Consider the following 22,505-nt stretch of genomic DNA (forward strand, 5'->3'; position numbering starts at 1 on the left):
AGATTGGATTAAAAAATAAAAAAAATCAAGCAATGAGAAATGAAGATACTCTAACTTATATTACTCTCATATTAAAAAATCCAGGTGTTGGAGGAGATAGGTGGTAGAGTGGATAGAGAACCAGCCCTGAAATCAGGAGGAAATCAAATCTGGCCTCAGACACTTAAGACTTCCTAGCTGTGTGATTCTAGGCAAATCACTTAACCCCAAATGCCTCAGCAAAATAAATAAATACAATAAAAATAAATTAAAAAAAAAAACAAACCCAGGTGTTCAGCTATTCTATAGTATAGTGGTGCAATGGAAAGAGCATTAAGTCTGAATTGAAGGACCTGGTTTAGAATCTCAGTTCTGCCCCCGTGTAATTTTGTGCAAGTCATTTAACCCCTTGGAACCACACAATTTCATCAACTGTACAGTAGACGGGTTGGTTTAAGTTACCTTTATGATCTTTCCATTTCCAGCTCAATTAGCCTATCATCATTACTATAAATGATCATTGTAAATATAATTATGAGAGTGAAAGTGTTTTGTGAGCTATATATATATACATCATTGCAGCCTTATAGGGAGAATTCAATAATGCATTTATGTATCTCAAAGCACATCATTCAGGTAACTGAGAGCTAAATTAAAAAGGAAATCTATAAGTCACTACACTTTTCTTTTGTCCTTCATGTTTTGATTATCTAGAATGATATATATCTATAAATCATCATCTTTGAACTCTTTGTGATCATAGTTTTGAACTTTTCTGTCAAAAGTTTAAGCTTTTCTTTTCGTATAAAGATTAACTGAATCATGAAAAATATATTTTCAAAAGAAAAACACCTTTAAAAGCAAAATTAGATTAATACTGTAAATCACTTTTTATTTATTGAAAAAAGTTTAAGAATCAATTGTTTGTACATCCAAGACGTACAGGATGCTGCAAATAGTCTTCTCTAACCAGAAGATGCTATTTGAGTTGGTAAAATGCTATGGAACTATGAAATTATGAAGTTTTATTTCAAGAGTTGGGATAAGTCACAGTAACTATATATAGAATCCCATATCTTCAGTGGGAGAAGTTGTTTTAAATGTTGTTTATATTTTTCTCCATAAAATTTTCTGATGTTATTTTTACAGATCACCTGTAGGGATAAAGGTTTTTGTGATAACCTTATTAGGGTTTCCTTTAATAGATGAAATTCTGGTAGTAGAAGTCCTGTGGGTAGAATTCCTTGATTGTTGGTCACTTTCAGAGGATAAGAGAGAAAAAGGAGCTTGTCAAGCAGTGTTGTATCTCTTATATTGGATCTACGCTGAAGAAACATAAAAATTGGAGCTTCCCCATTTCTTGTTAAAATATTAACATCTGCCTCAAATTCAAGTAGTAGATTTATTATTGCTTCTCTGCCTCCAAAACATGCTTCATGAATAGCAGTTTGTCCTTCATGATCTTGGGCATTTACTTTTGCTCCATTAGTTAAGAGTAAACGAATACAGCTTATATCTGCTGCTAATAACCTGCCTGCTTTTGTTGATGCAGCACATACCGCCAGTTTAAGGGCAGTATTCCCAGTAGCAGAGACAGTACAATTTACATTTGCTCCACAAGCAATTAGAGTTTCGGTCATCTCCTTGTTCAGTATGCCAGCAGCCATGTGAAGGGGTGTCATGCATGATTCATCAATGGCATTGACATGAGCACCATTCTGGGCTAGAATGGAGAGAACTGGATAGGTACCATAGCGTATGGCCAGGTGGAGCGGTGAATATTTGTAGTCGTTGTCTACTCGAGCATTAACCAGAGCTCCATGCTCACATAAGATATGAAGACACATTACAGCATGATTCTGTATATCTGTCAGGATTCTTTGAATACGGTTTACTGGTTCTGTCCAAGTGGCAGGGGTAATTGGCCAATGTAGGAGCATGAGATGAAGTGTGGTGTGACCTCTGGTGTCCCTATAATATGTATTGATCACAAGTTAGCTCTAAAATGTGTATTTAATAAATAGAGGGGGCATTTGGATAGATACTAAGTGCTGGTAATTAGAATTGTTTTAAGTGAAACAGACACCAAGAATGGTAGATATATAGTCTCCTAGTAATTCTGGAGTTAATGAGGCCATCTTTTCTCAATCTGCTTCGTACAACCCTGCTGACCCAGATGGGAGATAGAACAAGCTCCATATTTATCTCTGTTACCAAAGTTATAACTAAGATGATCTCCCACATTTCTTTATTTTGGAGAGGAAATACATATAATTTCTCTTCTAAAATCCAGTTTTCCCCATCATACTTTAAAAATGCTTTTTGGTCCATTAGTGTGGCTAAATTTTTCAGAATAAAAGAAGAACCCCACTTGCATTTGGTATTATGTAGGTTAAGTTTTTAATAGTTAAGTTTTCTTTTTTTACAATGTATTCATTCAACATACCCAACTAGATTGTAAGCTTCTTGAGGGCAGGGACCATGGTTTTTATTGTTGAACACACTATATGGAGTCAACAGATAGATTTTTGTCTGACTTTGTGCTCTTATTGCAAGTAGTATTTTATTTGTAGATTCCCAGATTTTTTCATTGAAGTATGGCCCTTATTAGTCATACAAACTATAAAGAATGTGTCAGGACATACTTGAAAAAAAGTCACATCCTAAACTTTGAGCTTCCTTAAAATGTATACATTAATAAATAATTACTTAATGGATAACTCACCTTATTTCTGGATCAGCGCCATGTTCTAGCAAGCAAAGCAAACTTTGTGCTTTTCGGTATTTAGCAGCCAGATGAATGGGAATAATAGATTGTGTCTGCATATAAGCAAAATATTTAAAGGAAATAAGTTCATTTTGTTCATATGGCTTGTATATCTGGTGTGTGTATGTGTATGTATATATATATATTTATTTATTTTTGGTATTATGCTCTAGGTTGAATGATCACAGTGTTACTTCACTTTCAAATTGAAAGGCTACTTTTTGCCAAAATTTGCCAAAAATATTCATTTGTAGAAGTGACTGAAAAAAACTGTGCCTATTTTCTTGTCTAACAGTTATACTTTTAAAATAATAATCACTTCAGAGTAATTTAATCTCTAAATTAACTCATTGGGTGAAATGGTTGAGAACTAGAAATTTTACTATTAAAAGGATATGACAAATTAAAAAATCAGTAAAAACTGCATCTTTGAGTACATTTCAGAAATACAAGTGTGTGCTTGTATTCATACAGCTGTTTGTGTTCCAATTATTTTTAAAATTATGACCAGTTTTTTTTAGATCTCCTTTATGCAGAAACATACAGTGAGTCTTCAAGATAAGGAAACTGGATGGGGTCAAAGGAAAGACTGACTTGTATTTATTTTTCACTAATTGGAGTTGATATATTTTGTTATTATATTATACATTTCTCAGTGTATCCCTTACTTATCCATCTCTTTTTACAAAGAATTTAAAAAGGAGGAAAAAACTGTTTAGCAAAACTAACTACATATTGGAAAATTATTGGAATATTATATGCAGTGTCCCATAACCATAATCTCTTATTTCTTATTTAGTACCAAAAGACTGACTTTTAATGATAGTCTTACTAATTGCTTTTGAGTTTCTTCACAAATCATCAAGAAATTTATAATGGTAAACCAGTAAAAGTAGTGATAGAGGAGAAATTGAGAGAAGTCCCACCAAGTCATCCTGACATTTAGCATTTTAAATGATTGCTGTTTGAGTATAGTGCTAAATAAGTTTGAATCATTCAAGCAAAAAATAATTGATTAATTATGTACTAAGTGCTAGGCATTGTGCTACACCCCAAACAAGATAGATATGAAATAGCATAAACTTTCAAGGAGCTTACATCTTGTTAAGGGGAATGAAAAGTTATATATTTTAATTGTAGTATATCTACTGTAAATATATATAAAGTAAAAATTAGGTTATTTTTAGTGACTGGAGAAATCACTAAGCATTATTTAACATTTACTATATTCTGGGTCCTGTGCTTAGGTGCACAAAGACAAAAGTGAAAAAATCTGAGATCTCAAGAAATATAAGTCATTATGTTAGACAACATATGCACATATAAATAGATGAAAGAATTGTAGAAGGTTCTTTTGGGGTGGGATGGGAAGAGGCATATTAGCTATGGAGAGGCTGTCAGGAAAGCCTCATGGAGGAGGTGATATTTGAGCTGGTTTTTGAAGGAGACAGGATTTTAAGAGGTGTGAGTGAGGAGGTGAGACATTCCAGGAAAGAAGAGAGCCAATATGAAAAGCATGATGGTAGTAGGAGATGGAAAGTTATATATGAAAGCCAGTTTGGAAGAACCATAAAGTGCAAGAAGGGAAGTAATATGTAATAAAACTACAAAATTAGAAGTTTGTATTTGATTTTCCAAGTGATAATTACACAGATGATACTACATCAGCAGCTGTGTTGAAGGTAGATTAGAGTGAGTAAAGACTGAATATAGGGAGACCAATTAGAAAACTTTTACAGTAATCTAGGTGACAAGTTATAAAGACAGAAGGTGGACAAATGCTAGAGAAGTTGTGAAGATAGAAACAATGAGACTTGACAGTTGATTGGATATAGAAATTGAGAGAATGAATAATGTAGGTTAACTCTAAGGTTGAAAACTTGGGAGGATGAAAAAGCAAAGTTAGGTACAAGAGCATATTTGTGGGGAAAGGTAATTTTGTTTTGGAGAAGTTGAGTTTGAGACATCTTGATTATCTTATAGGACATCCAGGTCAAGATATCAAATAGGATAGAATTGGAGCTAAGAAGAGGAGAGGGAGGAAGGGGCATTCACTGGATATATAGAACTGGGAGTCATTTGCATAAAGATGATAACTGAAACCATGGGAGCAGATGAGGTTTCCAGAAGAGAAAATGTGAACGCAAAAAGTCTCAGGATAGAACCTTAGAGAATACCCACAATTAGGGTGGGGAGAACATGGATTATGATTTGGCAAAAGAAACTGAGAAGTCGTCACACAAGAACGTTAGTACCAAGAAAAAGCAGTATTATGAAATTATGAAAAGCAGTATTTTGAAAAAAACAGTATTTAGAAGAAAGTATCCAGAAGAGAGTATTCAATGTCAGATACTTAGAGAATTCAAGAATGAGACCCCCCAAAAAGCTATTGATATGGCCATTAAGAGATCATAGTGAGTCAGGTAGGTGGCACGGTAGATAGAGAACACCAGTCCAAAGTCAGAGGACCTGAATTCAAATCTGGACTCAGACTTAACACTTCCTAGCTGTGTGACCTATTGCCTCAGTAAAAAAAAAAAAGAGAGAGAGAGATTGATCATAAATAACTTTGAAAAGAGTATTTCAGATGAACATTGAGATCAAAAACCAGATTGCAAGGAGTTGAAAAAATGAATGAAAGGGGAGGAAGTGAGGGCAACAAGTATAGATGGTTTTTTCCCCTAGGATTCTGATTAGAATTGGAAGTAAAAATTTAGGAAGATAATTTGAGAAGGTAGTAAGGTCAACCAAAGGTTTTAGTTAGTTCTTGTTTTTTCCTAAATAGGAAGACATGAATGTATTTTTAGACAGAGAGGAAAGAGCCAGTTTGTAAATCATTTAACAAGCATTTATTAATATGAAACACTAACTTGGTTTGGGGATAGAAGAAAAAATGAAAGTTTCTGTCTTCAGGGAACTTATTCTCTTTAGGGAAACAACATGTACATATATAGCTGTGTATTGGTCTCAGATCTAGGCTACCTTTTCAACCTGTCTTTCTCCCAGGGCTCTCTTAATGCTCTTCACCAGCCCTGTATCTTATTCACCTGCCTCTCCAGCATTCTTGAGCCTAACACAGCCTTCTCCATTGATCTGAAGACCATCCCAGGAACCAGACTAACTTTCCCCTCCTCCCTCCCACCTCTTCAATAGGCCCACCTTAAACTGTTACCTAATCTGATCTCCCAGATCATACCTTTTTCTTGCTTCTGTTTTCTGTGAGACAGGCCTCCTGAGATAACACATCACACCATCTGCCATGAATTGGATCTTAAGGAAAGACCTTGGATAGTGCAATCACCTGGACTCCCTCATTGGACCTCTTTGTAACCACTGCTACTCTACCTGGACCCATTCTTCAACGTTTAGCATACTTTCATTCTAGATATTCTACTCATTCCAATTATTCCTCACTGCCTCGATTCTGATGTATAGTCTCCATTTTCCATTCCCAGTTGCTTGTTCCCTTAGCTCCTGATTAAAAACCTTCCTCTTTTACCCATATCTTGCTCCACATTGGCCAGCATCTTTAATTGTGCTCTCTGAAATGCCTTTTAATAATGAATTTTTTGTCCTCTTAAATCTTTTCTTTCTCATTTCTTCCATCTTCTTGTACTCACTGAGACCTGAATCCCTTCTAATGTCACTACATTGCTGCTCATCATTTCTGGTACTGGTTATACATTTATTTACTCATATTTCCTCCTTGCTTATGGGTCTGGACAGGAGGAAGGGGAGTTAGAATATTTTTTGCTTCCTCAATGAGTTCAGTACTTGTTTCACCCAATTCCTTCTTATTTATGTTTCCTCAAGAAACCCTATTTTTACAGTTCCCAAATTTACTCAATTTCCATGATTTATTCCTTCAACCCTCTTTAGCCATACAGAGATAGTCATATTTTTGATGTTGACATCACCAACTAATGTTCAACTACCCTGTTCATGAGCTCTATATGTCTTATCTGATCATAATCTTTTTCCTCTTTTCCTGTGTCTCATCATCCCTAACATTGTTATTTATTCTCATGGTGACTTCCATTCTACACAAAACCATGCTAATTGAGTTTACTACAGATCTTAACTGGTCCTTCACTGCAAGCAAAGCAACCTTTTTATGTCTCCCTAATTGAGTGACAGTCCCACTTGCCATTGTGGCTTTTCCAGTCTTTTTATCCTTCTCCAAATAACTCATGACTCCCCTTCCCCCAGCTTTCTTAACTGAGAACTTTGCCTCCTACTTCACTAAAAAAAAAAAAAATTGAGGCCATTTATTGAGAATTCCGTCTTTCTTCCTCCTCATTTCGAACTCACTTTTTTGCTTCTATAGTAACACTATCCCTTGTATGTATCCTATTCTTTCCATTCAGACAACCACCACAGCCTTTTAATTGAAATCTTTGCTTCAGGTTTCTTGCCACTCCAATCTGTCCTCTACATAGCAGTGTGAGTGTTTTTCCTTAGGCAAGACAGACTCTGTCAGTTCCTAACTAAACTGCAGGCCTCCAGGTTCAGTTATATTTGGCATTTAAAGCCTTTCAAACTCTGGCTTCTTCCAACAGTTCCAGTCATCCTCTTCAGATTACTCTGTAATCTAGTTACACTGGCCTCCTTGTTTGTAATTCAGTGTTCTGTCTCCCAACTCCATATCTTTGCACTGTCTGTCCCTTAATCCTGAAATACTCTTTCTCCTCACCTCTACTTTCTAGCTTCCCAGGCTTCCTTCAAAACTCAGTTTAGGCCTTTTCTAGTGTTCCACACTGTTCCCTCCCCTTTTGTATGTATGTTTTTTTGCATATTGTCTCACCATTAAATATAAACCTCTTGATAATAGGAATAAGGACCATATTTTTGCCTTTCTTTGTATTCCCTATCCTTAGCACCCATGCCTTGCAAACTCTACTAACTTGACTGATATATACATAAGTAGATATAAAGGGAGTAGCTAGGGTGGCATAGTGCTGGATCTGGAATCGGGAAGACTCATCTTCCTAAATTAAGTCTGATTTTGTATATTAGCAGTGTGGCCCTGGGCAAGTTACTTAATCCAGTTTCCTCAGTTTTCTCATCTGTAAAGTGAACTGGAGAAGAAAATGGCAAACCACTTCAGTAATCTGCCAAAAGGTAAAAATAGCAACCAAACCAAATGGGATCATGGAAGGTTGGACATAACTAAACAACAACAATAAAGTAACTAAAAAGGTAATTTTGGGGGAAAAGCACAAGCAGCTTGGAAGATTAGGTAAATGCTTATATAGAAGGTGATACCTGAACTTTAAAAGAAACTAAGGCTTTTGAAAGGCATAAAAAAGAAGAAACTGAATTCCATACATGAGGAAAGCTTGAGCAAAGGCATGGAGGTGGAAGGTGATGTGAAGGATATCCAAAAAGGCCAATTTGACTGGGCCATTGAATGTGAAGAGGAGTAATGTATAAGAAGCCAAGGTTGGAAACAGATTATGAAGGTTTTAAACTGTGATACAATATAGGATAATAGCTAAAAGGAACTTTAGAGATTATCTGGTTTAAACATTCTGCTCAGGCCTGTGCTTTAAGAATACTACTTTGGAAGCTAAATGGAGAATGAATCAGTGAAAGAAGTGCCTGAATTCAGGATTATTTAATAAGTTAATGCAGTAGTCCAGATAAGAGATGATGACTAGGTTGGAGAGAAGAGAAAATGATGGCTGCTAGGAATATTGTGGAGGCAGAATCATCAAGACTTAACAGGGGCAGCTAGGTAATACATTTGATAGAGCACCAGCCCTGAAATCAGGAAGACCTGAATTCAAATCTGGCCTCAGACACTTAACACTTCTTAGCTTTGTGACCCTGGGCAAGTCACTTAACCCCAATTGCCTCATCAAAAAAAAAAAAAAAAAAAAAAAAAAAGGACTCAGTATGAAGGGTGAATAAGAAGTTAAGAATTTCTCAAATAATATTGGTACTCTTAACAGAAAAATAGGAAGAGAAATGGATTTTGGGGAAAAGATCCATATTTTGAATTTGAGACCCACTAGGCCATCCAAGTCAAAATATCCAATAAACTGTTAGTTATATGAGATGGCATTTTAAGAGAGGGATTAGGAAAAGATATACAGGATCTAGGACTAATTTAAGAAAATAGAATAAAGTCACCAAGAGAACATGGAGGAAAGATACAGGATAGAGCCTTGGAGGATATCCATACTGATAGAATGGGGCATGGATGGCAGTACAGAAAAAAATGAGATGAAGCCATAAGAAAACTAAAAGCAGTTTCCTGATAAACTCAGAGGATGGTACATAAGTGTCATTTGGTGCAGAAAGGTAAAGAAAATGAGCATTGATTTAATATTTAAAGCGATCATTGGTAATTTGGAAGAGAACAATTTCAGTTGAGTGATGAGATCAGAAGCCAGATTAAGAAGTGAGAGGAGAAGAAGTAAAGGCAGTGAATGGAGATAGCTTTATCTCTTAAGATTTTGATTATGGAGAGATTTAGATTAGTAATTTGAGGGGATGGCAGGGTCAAATGAAGAGTTTTTAAAGTTAGAGGATACCTGGGTGCATTTATAGGTAGCAGAAAGAGACCCATAAAGTGATACTGAAGATTAGAGAGGTAGGAATATGATGGATCATTCTGCTGGAGGAAATGGAAAGAAATGAGATTGGTCTAAGGGTACAAGCCTTGGTGAGAAGAATCATAGTCCAAGACCAGAGTTAGAAAGAAAATGGAAGATGATATGAAGGGATTTTGATAGGGAGAGTAGAAAACAAGAAGATTATTGCTGCTTACATAATGAATCTCCTTCAAACCCTTGAGTAATTTTATTTCTCTTTGTACAAAAGGGATTACCTGGTTCAGAAGTAATCTGTAGCATGTGGAATTGGCCAAAACAGTCATTGGCTGGTTCACAGGATGATTTCTTAGTAGCGTTTCAATGGTAGTGCAGTCTTCTCTCATTATGGCTTCATAGAGTTTGGTGTGAAGTGCTTTTGATCTTACTGGTTCAGTGGAAGAGGCTCTATCAATTACTGGGCTTCTAGTTCCTCTTTTGGTTATATTTCCCATGATAAAAATAACTTTTTAGACAGTGAGAAATTAGAGTTCAGGGGAAACTGTATGTTGTGGAATGTAGTCAATTTAAAACTCTTTATGATGATTCAGTTTGGTTCTAGAACAGTTTTGGAATTATTGCTTTTAAAGCTGTAGCTATGGACACTCAGCTGAATTCACAGAGCACACACTGCAGCAAAGAAAGAAACACTTTAATATCCGATGCCAAAACTAGGGAGACAAAATTAGAAAGCAACTCTTAATTAAATCACATGTTTTCTTTGGAGGCTAGATAGTGCTAAGAAGACAAGGCTATATATAGCTGAGAAGCTGTCCCAGTGCAGAATCTTCTAGAAAAGTAAGTTGGAGGCCAGGTGACATACAGTTTCAAGAATCGATTATTTATTAATCCCTGAAGAAGATTTCTTATGTTCCCCCTACTCCCACTGCCCCATCTCCCTGAGGAATCAAAATAATTAACTTTAGAAGGTACTTTGTGCCATTCCTGTTTTGAGTGAGGCTCTCTTTGTCCTACTGTACAACCATTAACTCGAAGAGTCTCTTGTAAGGAGAACTTGCTCCAAAGTCACTATTGATCAGCTCCTCGGTTGAAAGAAGCAGCTGTTTACTTTGACCTATGTAATTGTTATACATGAGGATTTTAAAATCTTTGAGTCTTCAGGATGCCCCAAAATGTTTATTGTGTTCATGTGGATGAAAAGACAACAGTTGAATTTTAAAATGCTATTGGTGGGCTGCTTCTCCAATGCTTTCTTTGTCTCTAAGATGGAGCTGGGGATCTGTCATGGAATATCGAGAGCCTGAGCTGCATGAAGGACCTTGTAGCCTCTAAAGTACAGTGGAAGTACATAATTAACATTTGTGGGCAAGATTTCTCTCTGAAAACCAATAAGGAAATAATTCAGCATTTGAAAGGATTTAAAGGCAAAAATATACCCCAGGCTGCTGCTTCCAATACATGTTATTGAAAGGCCTATATATGTCTTCAAATAATATATGAGTCAATTCTCATAAATATGCAAAAACCAGTATTTTAAGGTCCTTCCCTCCTATCAGCTAGTTATTTACTTTGGCTTGATATATGCTGCCTTCATAAGGGAGTTTGTCAACTTTGTTCTCCAAGACCATCAGGCAATTGATTTATTCCTATGGTCTAAAGACATCTACATCTCAGATGAAGATTTCTGGGTGACAGTCAGACCTCTGATGTCCCTGAATCCATGCTAATTGCATGTGGGGAAGGAAACCTTAGAGCTATAAAATAGCATGACATAAAAAGTGAACATGATCACTACATATGTGAAATTCACATCTTTGGAAATATTGAATTAAAATGGCTGTATGACTCCCCAGCTATGGTTGCTAACAAGTTTGAGCTTAAAATACAATGACTTACTCTAGAATGCCTGAAGCTGAGATTTAGAGAAAGAGTTTTAAGTTGAAGTGAAATCAAATTGGTTTTGATGCTCCGTGACTCAAAATTCAGGAGAGTGAAGACAGGACCAAAAGCTTAATTAATGACTTTGGAAAAAACTGCTTTTTCTTCGAAGACTTGGGACTTTATCAAGTCATAGTTTTCATGGTTAGCTCCAAGATGATGATGAACATTTTGGCCACCCAAGTTGATACAATGGTCAAAGCTGATTTCCAAGTAACGAGCATGAACTAGTTGGGTAGTTGTGACTTGGCAATCTGTGACTTTTTTCATTCTATGAATTTCAGTTATTGATAGGTTATAGAAAAAATAATTAGGCCCTAATTTTATTTAAGATCCTTGTTTTATCATACATCATCCAAAGCATACCTAAATATAAAGAAAAAGCCTAATGCTCGTTTCCTGTGTCTGTGACAAAGCAGAATGAGTTCATCCCCAAAAAGAGATTATTTCTGATTTATAACAATGCCACAGTGAGATATAGACAGATTCTTTGTTCTTTCTCCTATACATGCTTAACAATAACTAGATACATGATTGTCTTTTCCCCAAACTCAGGATGACAGAATTGAGGCCATATATTTATTCCTTAGCACCTCTTTAGCTGGTAGTCTATTCATTATGTATATTTTATAAAGTCTTCAGCAAAGCATAGAACAGGACAGGAAACACTGAATGATGTTTGCCCCATTGGGAAAAAAGTCTATGAAATTGTGCTTTCTCCATTACAAATTCTGGTTTTTTCTGTGTCCTTGGCTCTCTTTTATATTTACCCCCTGAATAAAGAGTTGTGACATAAGCCTGGGTATTTGTTGGAGAGCACCTGTGAAATGAAAATTTCAACTTTACCAAAACATGGATTTCTTTTCTGTGTATACGGAGAAGACAGTGAACTTCTTTGTTTGTGGGGCTTATAAAAGAGTAAATTCTTTTTTTTTTTTTATTCATTTTTCCAAATTATCCCCTCCCTTCCTCCACTCCCTCCCCCCGATGGCAGGTAATCCCATACATTTTACATGTGTTACAATATAACCTAGATACAATATATGTGTATAAATACCATTTTCTTGTTGCACATTAATTATTTGCTTCCGAAGGTATAAGTAACCTGGGTAGATAGACAGTAGTGCTAACAATTTACATTCGCTTCCCAGTGTTCCTTCTCTGGGTATAGTTATTTCTGTCCATCATTGATCAGCTGGAAGTGAGTTGGATCTTCTTTATGTTGAAGATTTCCACTTCCATCAGAATACATCCTCATACAGTATTGTTGTTGAAGTGTATAGTGATCTTCTGGTTCTGCTCATTTCACTCAGCAACAGTTGATTTAAGTCTCTCCAAGCCTCTCTGTATTCTTCCTGCTGGTCATTTCTTACAGAGCAATAATATTCCATAACCTTCATATACCACAATTTACCCAACCATTCTCCAATTGATGGACATCCATTCAACTTCCAGTTTCTAGATACAACAAAAAGAGCTGCCACAAACATTTTGGCACATACAGGTCCCTTTCTGCTCTTTAGTATTTCTTTGGGATATAATCCCAATAACAGCAATGCTGGGTCAAAGGGTATGCACAGTTTGACAACTTTTTGGGCATAGTTCCAAATTGCTCTCCAGAATGGCTGGATTCTTTCACAACTCCACCAACAATGTATCAGTGTCCCAGTTTTCCCACATCCCCTCCAACATTCATCATTATTTGTTCCTGTCATCTTAGCCAATCTGACAGGTGTGTAGTGGTATCTCAGAGTTAATTTGCATTTCTCTGATCAGTAGTGATTTGGAACACTCTAAAAGAGTAAATTCTTAAAGCGCTGCTTGAATTCTCTGTGATATCAGAACTAATCTTGCTAAGGTTCCTTCCATGCCTTCTTAATAATAGCATCCCAGAGAGTAAATTGTACTCTGTCTAGCAGAGCTTTAACTTGAGCCAGTATAGAATAGCTTTGTCAAGTGGTGCCAGCTATAGGAATATAAAGTAGTACAGATTTTGTTTCTATTCTCATTTTTACCTTCATTATAATAAAGCAAAACAAGCAACTCTGGACATTCATTCACAGGAAGAAAATTCTAAGACTCTAAAAATCAATTGAAGCAGGTTACCTCAGCACTAGAAATTGTAGAGCTTCTATTGAATTATAGAACCTTGTATTTTTTAGTGTGATGCAAATAGGATTTCAGATATTCAAGTTTGCCAGAGTTGCTGTCAGATAATGAAAGCCTGAAGTTAGAGGACCAATATGAGACCAAATATTGAATGGAATACATAAGGTAATAATCTTGAAAGGAAATATTACAGGTTCTTCAGTAATTGATTCCTCCTATTAAAATATTCCATTCATTTCTGAAGCCGTAACCTACTCAAAAAGAGGATAGAAGCCACAATTTTTTTTTTCTTTAGAGGAAGAATTAATCATTTTGTATTCTCCTATGTATCTTAGGCCATTTTATTGTAATCAGAATGTCTTCCCACTATGACAAAAGCCAGCCTTGGGACAGCTAGGTGGCAAAGTGGATAGAGCATCAGTCCTGAAGTCAGGAGGACCTGAATTCAAATCTGGCCTCAGAGACTTAACACTTCCTAGCTGTGTGACCCTAGGCAAGTTACTTCACCCCAGTTGCTTCAGGGAAAAAAAAAGCCAAACTTCTCAGTTATATTTAAGCCTATGTTGATATCCACTCTATACTTTGGATGGCTATATTTTTGTTTTTTTTTTATTAGAATACTTACTAGAAAACCAGTAGCATATATTTACATAAGAAAATGATATCTTAGGATATGGTCAATTTTTAGATGATGAAATTAAAGCCATCTATAGTCATATGAAAAAAAAATGCTCTAAATCACTATTGATTAGAGAAATGCAAATTAAAACAACTCTGAGATACCATCTTATACCTCTCAGATTGGCTAAGATGACAGGAAAAGATAATGATAAATGTAGAAGGGGATATGGGAAAACCAGAACACTGATACACTTGTTGATGGAGTTTTGAAATGATCCAACCATTCTGGAGAGCAATCTGAAACTATACCCAAAGCGCTCTTAATCTAGGCATACCCTTTGACTCAGCAGTGTTATTATTACTGGTCTTGTATCCCAGGGAAATCATAAAGGAGGAAAAGGATCCACATGTGCAAAAATGTTTGTAACAGCTCTTTTTGTGGTAGCAAAGAATTGGAAAATGAGTAGATGGTCATCAATTATGGAATGGATGAACAAGTATATGAAGGTTATGGAATATTACTGTTCTTTAAAAAATGATGAACAAGTTGATTTTAGAAAGGCCTGGAAAGATTTATATGAACTGATGCTTAGTAAAACAAGAAGAACCAGGAATACATTGTGCACAATAACAGCAAGGTGTGATGATCAATTAATCTCTCCCATAGTTTTTCCCTTTTGCTCTGATTTTTTTTCTCCCAACATGATTCATAAAGCAATGTGTGCTAAAATAAACAAATAAACAAATTATGGTGTCGTTCTTGTTTAATTTGTACTTGTTCAAAGTTATACTTATGTCATATTTAAGAGGACCAACTTTGTCAAAGGGAAAAAAAAATATCACTTTTTCTGTTAGAGAATAAATTATGACCAATCAGAGGGAAAACCAATTAAATTATAAACAGTGATGTCAATATAGATTCTGAAGAACTAAATGAATGAACTAGAAACAAAAGAATGTTTCATACCTTGGACTTTGCCAGGAGAAGTCTTTCAGAAATATTATACTTCAGCTCTTCTGAATATATAGCTCTCCTACATACTTTTCAGGGGAAATGCACGAGGAGCCTTAAGCAGCTGATCACTATATTGCTTGGCATGCCTTTAAACAATTGATTATTGATTTGTTTTAAAAGGCTTTTGTGTTATATTTTCATTGAAATAAATTAATATATTGCTTTCCACTTTTATAGGATAATATGTAGAAGATGATGTTTTTAAAAGTGTCTGGCTGACTAAAATTCTTAAAGAGAGCAGTTTTCACATAAAAATTCATTGATTGAAAGAAAGCAGTTGAAAGGAAATGAGAACTTTAGTTTGCTGGGAGTAATTGAAAGTAAAACAGTGGTATCAAACTCATATAGAAAGAGGTAGGACATTAAACCATATATAAGCATCCCCAAGAGTTGCATATTGATTTAGAAATCTATATATTAACATGTTTTATTGTATTTTTATTTTATCGACTATTTCCTAGTTACATTTTAATCTAGTTTAGACTGCAAAGTTGTGACTCTTTTTGACACCTCTAGCTTAAAAGATATCATCAAAGAAATAATCAATTGGAAAAAAATAAGTATGTCCTGTATACACACACACACACACACACACACACACACCCCTATAGCTGTGAATAAATTAAAATTTTATATTTAGGATATACTTTGTATCTTGGAGGAATAAATAACTTTTGGTTATTTCAACTGGACATTCTGAAATTAGTCCTAAAAGGGCTTTTTTCTTTGATATTCTTTCTAGTGAAAAAAACGGTGAAATCAAGTTATAACTTTTTCTTATCTAATTTAATTACATGGCAAATGGTCTCATAAAATAAAAATGTGGCATTAAAATTTAATTGTAGAATGTCAATTTTTAATATATAAATTGTATTTCAGACAAGGAAACTTGTTTGTCAGCTGTATTTTATTTTATTATTATTTTTTTTTCTGAGGCTGGGGTTAAATGACTTGTCCAGGTCACACAACTAGGAAGTGTTAAGTGTCTGAGATTAGATTTTAACTCTGGTCCTCCTGAATTCAGGGCTGGTGCTCTATCCACTGTGCCACCTAGCTGCCCCCAGTCAGCTGTATTTTAGATCTTAGTGAAAGATTTTCCTTTATTTTTTCACTTCATCATGGATGTATGAATATTTTTAATGATACATTAGGCTTGAATTGTTTCTTGTAATTACAAATTTTTATTTTCATTATATAATACATGAAAGATGTTTTATACTCATAATTTTTTCTCTCCTGAGCTCTCCTTATCAACAAAGCTTGGTTATTACACAGATGTCAGAACTGATTTAATAGTTATATCTCAAGAGAAGCCTTTATGATTTTGGAGAGGATGTCCAGGACATGGACTTGGGATTTTGAGCATTTTGATAAGCATCTAGAATGAAGCTACTTAAGGCTTGCTTTTCACCTTTGCAGATAACATATTGGGAGGGACAACTAACACATTGGAAGGAGGGAGATGTCAGGAGAAAAAGTAAGAATTAGATATGGAATTTAGTAAAAGACAAATGTCAAAATTCTACAAAAGTTTTTTTTTTAATTGATTTTTATAATAGCAGAAGATATGGTTAAATTTCTATTTAAGTTCCTGTGAAAAAAATAATGATTTTAATGGGATTGTGAGCTTAGTATGTGTCAAGTATGTGACATAGTAGCCAAAAAGATAATGATTGCCAACTGTAGCAGATGTTAGTTTCTTGTTTCCTGTTCATGGCACATCTCAGATATGCATATAGCATCTTCCTCACAGCATTTTTGTGAACATAAAACAAGCTATTTGTGCTTTGCAAAGATTAAAGCTCTATACATATTTATATATATATTTTATATATTTACAGATGTCACATATATATACACATATACATATTGTATTACATATGTATAAGTATATATGAAATAGAAATCCAAGATATTTAATTGGTTTTTTCCTGTTTGTAGCCCAGAAATATCTTTCTTCAAGGCCCTGATCATCATGTAAGAATAGGAGATTTTGGTCTAGCTTGCACAGATATCATTCAGAAAGACACAGAATGGACCAGTGGAAATGGGAAAAGTAAGTTTTCTGTTGTCAAAAAATTTATTGTATTGTTACTTATTAAGCATCTCATTGTAAATATGGTCTTCACAAAAAATTTTAAGCATCAATAATTGTTTTCCCTCACAGTACCCAAAGGTTTATAAAACTGTGCATACTCTTTGATCCAACAAGGCTACTATTAGGTATTCCAAAGATACAAGGAAAAAAAATGGGGGAAAGGACCTATTAGTACAAGAGTATTTTTAGTAGCTCTTTTTGTGGTGGCTAAGAATTGAAAATTGTAGAGGTGCCTATCAATGGGGAAATGACTGAACAAATTGTGGAATAATTGTAATGAAACACTGTTGTGATAATATAAGAAGTGATAAGTAGGATGATTTAAAAAAAGAAAATCTGGAAAGATTTACCTGAACTGATGCAGTGAAATGAGCAGAACCAAGAGGACATAGTGCACAGTAACAGCAATATTGTACAATGAACAACTGTGAATGCCAGCTATTTTGGACAATGCAATAATCTAGGACAGTCCAATGATAAAAAATGTTCCCTAAATACAGTGAAAGAATCTATGGGAGTCTGAGTACTGAATAAAGTATATAATTTTTCTTTTTCTTTGGTTTGAGTTTTCTTCCACAAAATCACCAGTATGGAAATGTTTTATGATTTTGTGTACATCCTATCAGATTGCTTATCATCTCAAAGAAGGAAAGGGGGGAGGGAAAGGAAGGATAGAATTTGGAACTCTTAAAATTTAAAAAAAAAAAACCCAACACATCTTAAAAATTGCTTTTACATGCAATTGGGAATAAAAATAAAATATTTAAACAATTGCCTGCCATCCTTCTGTAATGACTTTCAGTGTAGGGAGTAACCCTGAGATCTTGAAGACTGCCAATAGATCACCCACTTTGGAAGGTCCTGCCAGGCTGAAAGATAGACTGTTTGCCATCTAAAGATTTGATCTAGCCAAGTTTAGTTTTGTTACTAGGTTGGCCTCAAGTTAATGAATTTAATTGCCTCTGCTACTATATATACCTAGTACTGATAGGGGGAATTAGAAGTTCTGTCTGTGGAGGAAGAAGCGCTTATATATATATGAAACGGAGAATAATGGAAGTATTAGGATATAATAATCTAGAAATCATGATATCCTGAATTCAGAACATCTTCCATGATTTGTTGGTGGTGATAAACTAAGAGAGTTAAAAAAAATTTGTGATCAAGGGATTGTGGATAATAATCAGAATTTTCAAATCATAGGATTAACACATACTTCACGAGTGGGTACAAGTCTGTATGCTTCACCAGAACAGCTTCAAGGATCTGAATATGATGCCAAGGTAGGGTCAGTTTATTCAAACTATTATTTTTTGCTTCCCTTCTTTAAGACAAGTTTCAGAAAATATCTGAGCACTCTCTGCATATATCTTACTACCCTAACAAACTTTGTCTTTGCTTTTTTTAAATTGGAATTTCCTGTACTTTTGGTTATTTCCAAATCTCTGCAAATACTAAATTGTTTCTTTCTTTTTTTTTTTTTTTTTTTAATGTTCATTGTTTTTACCTCAAAACAGCTCTTCTCCTAGGAGATCATGCTTTCATAAATATCGTAATAAGCAAGTATGTAATAATACTTAATACCCTAAGAAAACTCAACTATTTAAAAGAATGCAATTTCTCTGATGTTGAATGAGTTGAATGAATGTAAATTTTTTTTCTTTTTTTGCTAAAGCAATTGGGGATAAGTGAGTTGCCCAAGGTTACACAGCCAGGAAGTGTTAAGTGTCTAAGGCCACATTTGAACTCAGGTCCTCCTGACTTCAGGGCTGGTGCTCTATCCCCTGCACCATCTAGCTGCCCCACAGTGTAAAATTTTAACAAACTCTTATCTTCAAACAAACAAAAAAACCCAACACCCAGGGCTTCTTAGAGAATATCAATTCAGAAAAGATCTCCTAAGTACCTATTATGTGTGAACCTCTGTGTTAGATGATTGAAATTTCTACCCTCATGCAGCTCACATTCTACTGGGGTATGATTGGAGACCAGGAAAGTATCCAGACAGATAATTTATCCATACAGCTCTAAATGTAAGGAAGGCAAGAATGTTCCCAGATAACTTCTTTTCCAAAACAAATCCTAACTTGTAATTATTAATTCACTTATGAATAATTCAGTTTTGACAATAGAGACTATCACAGAGATATGCCTTATGATTAAACCATGTCTATACCTAAAACAAACGTGGCTAGAACTTTGAAAAATGTTTTTGTAAAAGTTGGTATACATTTATTATATTGTTCCATCTGACAAAAAAAAGCTTTATTTCTGAATTGAGGCAAAGAGAATTGAACATGCAAGTAATTTTACAATTTTCTGTTATAGTTTGTAGCAGATTTCAGACAACTATATTTTTTCCACTCTGATGTGTCAAATCTAAATTTTCTTTCTTTCTTAATGTCTTATTGATGGACAAGATGTTTACTTGACAAATGTATTTTTTTAAAATTATTAGAACTTTTTTCTTCCCATAATCATCAGTCTAATTTATTTTTGGATATCCTTTGGTAAGGACAAAAGGGAAAGATGAAAGGATTATGGAGTGTAGGCAATTAATAAATGGTCTTGTTTAATCTTAGTAAGGATTTGCCATTTGTCTTGTCTGTTGGGTCAGTCCTGCTGTTCACTTCTTTCGTTGTTGGTAAATATAAATCCAGTTTTCTGATCAATGGTAAACCTATTTATGCTTTCTTCTGGATAGAAAATTAACTGAAATTTTAAAATGTTATCCTGAATTTAAATTTCTACTAATTTGTGACTTTTGTTTTTCTAGTCAGACATGTATAGTTTGGGTGTGATTCTTCTAGAACTCTTTCAGCCATTTGGAACAGAAATGGAAAGAGCAGAAGTTTTAACAGGCTTAAGAAATGGTCAGATCCCAGAATCGCTGAACCAAAGGTGTCCAATACAAGCCAAGTACATAAAGCAGTTAACAAGGAGTAATTCTTCACAGCGACCATCTGCTGGACAGCTACTGGAAAGTGAACTTTTTCAAAATCCTGGAAATGTATGTTATGCTTAATTTGCTAGGTTTAAAATGTAGTGCTTAAATAAAAAGCAGTATTTGGCCTTCATAATGTTTCTTTAAACAGAAATTCAGATTAAGAAAATATGCCTCTTTTAAAGTATCTGTAAAAAAAAAAAACTGGTATATGAAAATTCTTTTCTCAATGAAGTCTGTTTTGTAGACTAGATAAAGTTATTAGATAAGGATATATTCCAAGTTGTTTTGGGAGAATTTGGACAGAATGACTTATTTTCATTCTCTTTCTACCAAATTCTACTCTCAGCTTAAGTATTTCATTTTATTTTCTTAACATTTTATAGATCTTTTGAAAAAGTTACCTTAGTGCTATAGTACATAAAAAATACACAGTAATTACAAAAAGGAATACAAATCAAGTGTGATCTTAAATAGCTAGATTTAACATCTGGCAGATATTTCAAGGGATCCATAATTCAGAGGAGCAATTTAGCTAGTTTTTGGCTAGAGAGGAAGCAAGGTAGTTAGCATATTTTATTATGAAAACTCAAACTGTGGTTGGTGAAGAAGTTTTTTGTCTTTATTGTTTTGTTCCTAGCATATAAATTGTCTTCCTAGTTCTGCTCATCTGCATCACTTCATACACATCTTCTCATGTTTCTCTAACCATCCCCTTAAAAAAATTTCTTTATACAAAATTTCTAATACATACATAGAACTTGTTCAGCCATCTCAATTGATAGGAACCCCCAATTTCTAATATCGGAAAAAAAATTGCTATATTTTTGTACTTATGGGTTCTTTCCCTCTTTCTTTGATCTCTCTTGGATATATATAGCTGGTAACGGTATCACTAGGTCAATGGGTGTGCATAGTTTGATAGCTTCTGAGGAATAGTTCCCTTAGTTCAATTTTCAGACTGTTTGGACCAGTGTTAATGAATTCAGAGAAATAGGTAGCTTTCAGAGGAAGAAATCCTATTTTAGATTTTTCTTTTTTATTTAGATTTAGATTTCATTTATGATTGGGCCTAATCAATCAATGCAGGCTTGATTGTACTGTATGGGCTTGTAATGAATTTCGTTTTTCTTGTTTTTTCAATTGGAGATGTAGAGTAGGGTAGTGGAAAATGGGTAAATGAAATAATCTGAAAACAAAATTTTAAAAATGGAATTTAGGAGTCTTGTTTCTAGTCCTGCTTCTTACATTAAATAACTATGATGATCTTGATCTTGAATAATAAGTTATTTAACTTGTCTGGGCCTGATTTGTCACCTGTAACCAAATTAATCTGAACCAGATTACTGCTAAATTCCCTTCTAACAATATTTTAAAATTCTACACTTGGTCAGGCCACTCTTGTGTTACCACACAAAGTAATTATGTATGGTTATTATATAGTATGCAGTCATATCCCTTATTCAGAAATTCTTATTTCTGATTACCTACAGGAAAATTAGGAAAATTTTATAATATACTCCCACAGAGTCCTATATATACAGTGGTATTCAATGACTGATTAAATAATTGAGATTTTAAAAGCTGTATCTTTTTAAAGATTTTTAAGTTCTAAGTTCTTTCTAAATTCTAGTCTTTTCCACTAACATAGGGTAAATGATTTTTAATCATTAAATGGGGAAACAAGTATAGTAATTCACATTTTTGAAGCTTTAAAGTGGCCAATTGGGCCAAACGTGTTGTGTCCTACCTGTTTCATTTATTTTTATATCCTATAAAGGAAGGAGATTATTAAATTCAACCATTTTAGTTTAGAATGTAATTTGAATAATAGAGCATTGCTTATTGTTTTTCTTGGTTCACATGAAAAGTTTGCTTAAGGATTATGTTCTCAAAATGTTTTGTCTATATAAAATGTAGCCTAATGTTTTTCTGATAAAGGACTTGAGAATTCTGTTGCTTCCTATGAAGGAGACAAAACCATACTATCCCTTTGTCCCCATGCCTTCTATTTTTTTCCCCCTCTTTTATTATTTTAACTTTATTTGGGGTTTACTAGAAAAGACAGAATGGAAAAAATAGGAAAGGTGAGTGAGTTAATGTAGAGATTAACTTCTTTTTTCCTTTTCAGATGAATTATGTCTTACAGAAGAAAGTAATTGAACAAGAAAAAGAAATTGAGAAGCTCAAGGAAACTATAAGACTCCTTTCTCTGGAAAAAGGTATAAAGGAAGACATGAAAGAAAGTGAAGGCTCTCCATCCTGACTGACAGCTGTGTCTTAAGAAGAATGGGCACAATAATTTTTAAAGAGTGTTTGTTAGTTTTGTTGGATCTATTGGAATTTGAATATATTTCACAAATTTGTGTGTGGTGGGGCCATTTTTGTTTTCTGTACACGTTTTAACTTTCTTAATCTGTATGTACAGAGTAACATTAAAATTGAGGAGGCTTAAAACTTTGTTTCTGCCCAAGATT

General features: G+C 34.4%; 2 protein-coding genes and 1 pseudogene across 2 annotated transcripts in view; 2 read left to right on the top strand and 1 right to left on the bottom strand.

Annotated features, from left to right (window-relative positions):
• Positions 1-22,485, top strand: part of EIF2AK1 (eukaryotic translation initiation factor 2 alpha kinase 1) — a 36,711-nt gene extending 14,226 nt beyond the window's left edge. The window contains 5 exon segments of the mRNA XM_074281054.1: positions 16,928-17,042; positions 18,288-18,367; positions 19,861-20,094; positions 22,160-22,280; positions 22,283-22,485. Of these exon segments, the coding sequence (XP_074137155.1) occupies positions 16,928-17,042; positions 18,288-18,367; positions 19,861-20,094; positions 22,160-22,280; positions 22,283-22,434 (702 nt within the window). The 3' untranslated portion in view covers positions 22,435-22,485.
• Positions 846-9,886, bottom strand: ANKRD61 (ankyrin repeat domain 61). The gene is made up of 3 exons (XM_074281060.1): positions 9,582-9,886; positions 2,705-2,799; positions 846-1,950 (listed from the first exon to the last, which is right to left on the bottom strand). Exons 1-3 carry the CDS (start codon positions 9,795-9,797, stop codon positions 1,005-1,007), a joined length of 1,257 nt encoding a protein of 418 aa, XP_074137161.1. The 5' UTR covers positions 9,798-9,886; the 3' UTR covers positions 846-1,004.
• On the top strand, positions 9,941-11,472 carry LOC141552236 (N-acetyllactosaminide beta-1,6-N-acetylglucosaminyl-transferase-like; annotated as a pseudogene).
• Positions 22,486-22,505: the final 20 nt, after the last annotated feature.

The sequence above is a fragment of the Sminthopsis crassicaudata genome, chromosome 1 (genome assembly GCF_048593235.1).
Source record: "Sminthopsis crassicaudata isolate SCR6 chromosome 1, ASM4859323v1, whole genome shotgun sequence".
NCBI classification, from domain to species: Eukaryota; Metazoa; Chordata; class Mammalia; order Dasyuromorphia; family Dasyuridae; genus Sminthopsis; species Sminthopsis crassicaudata.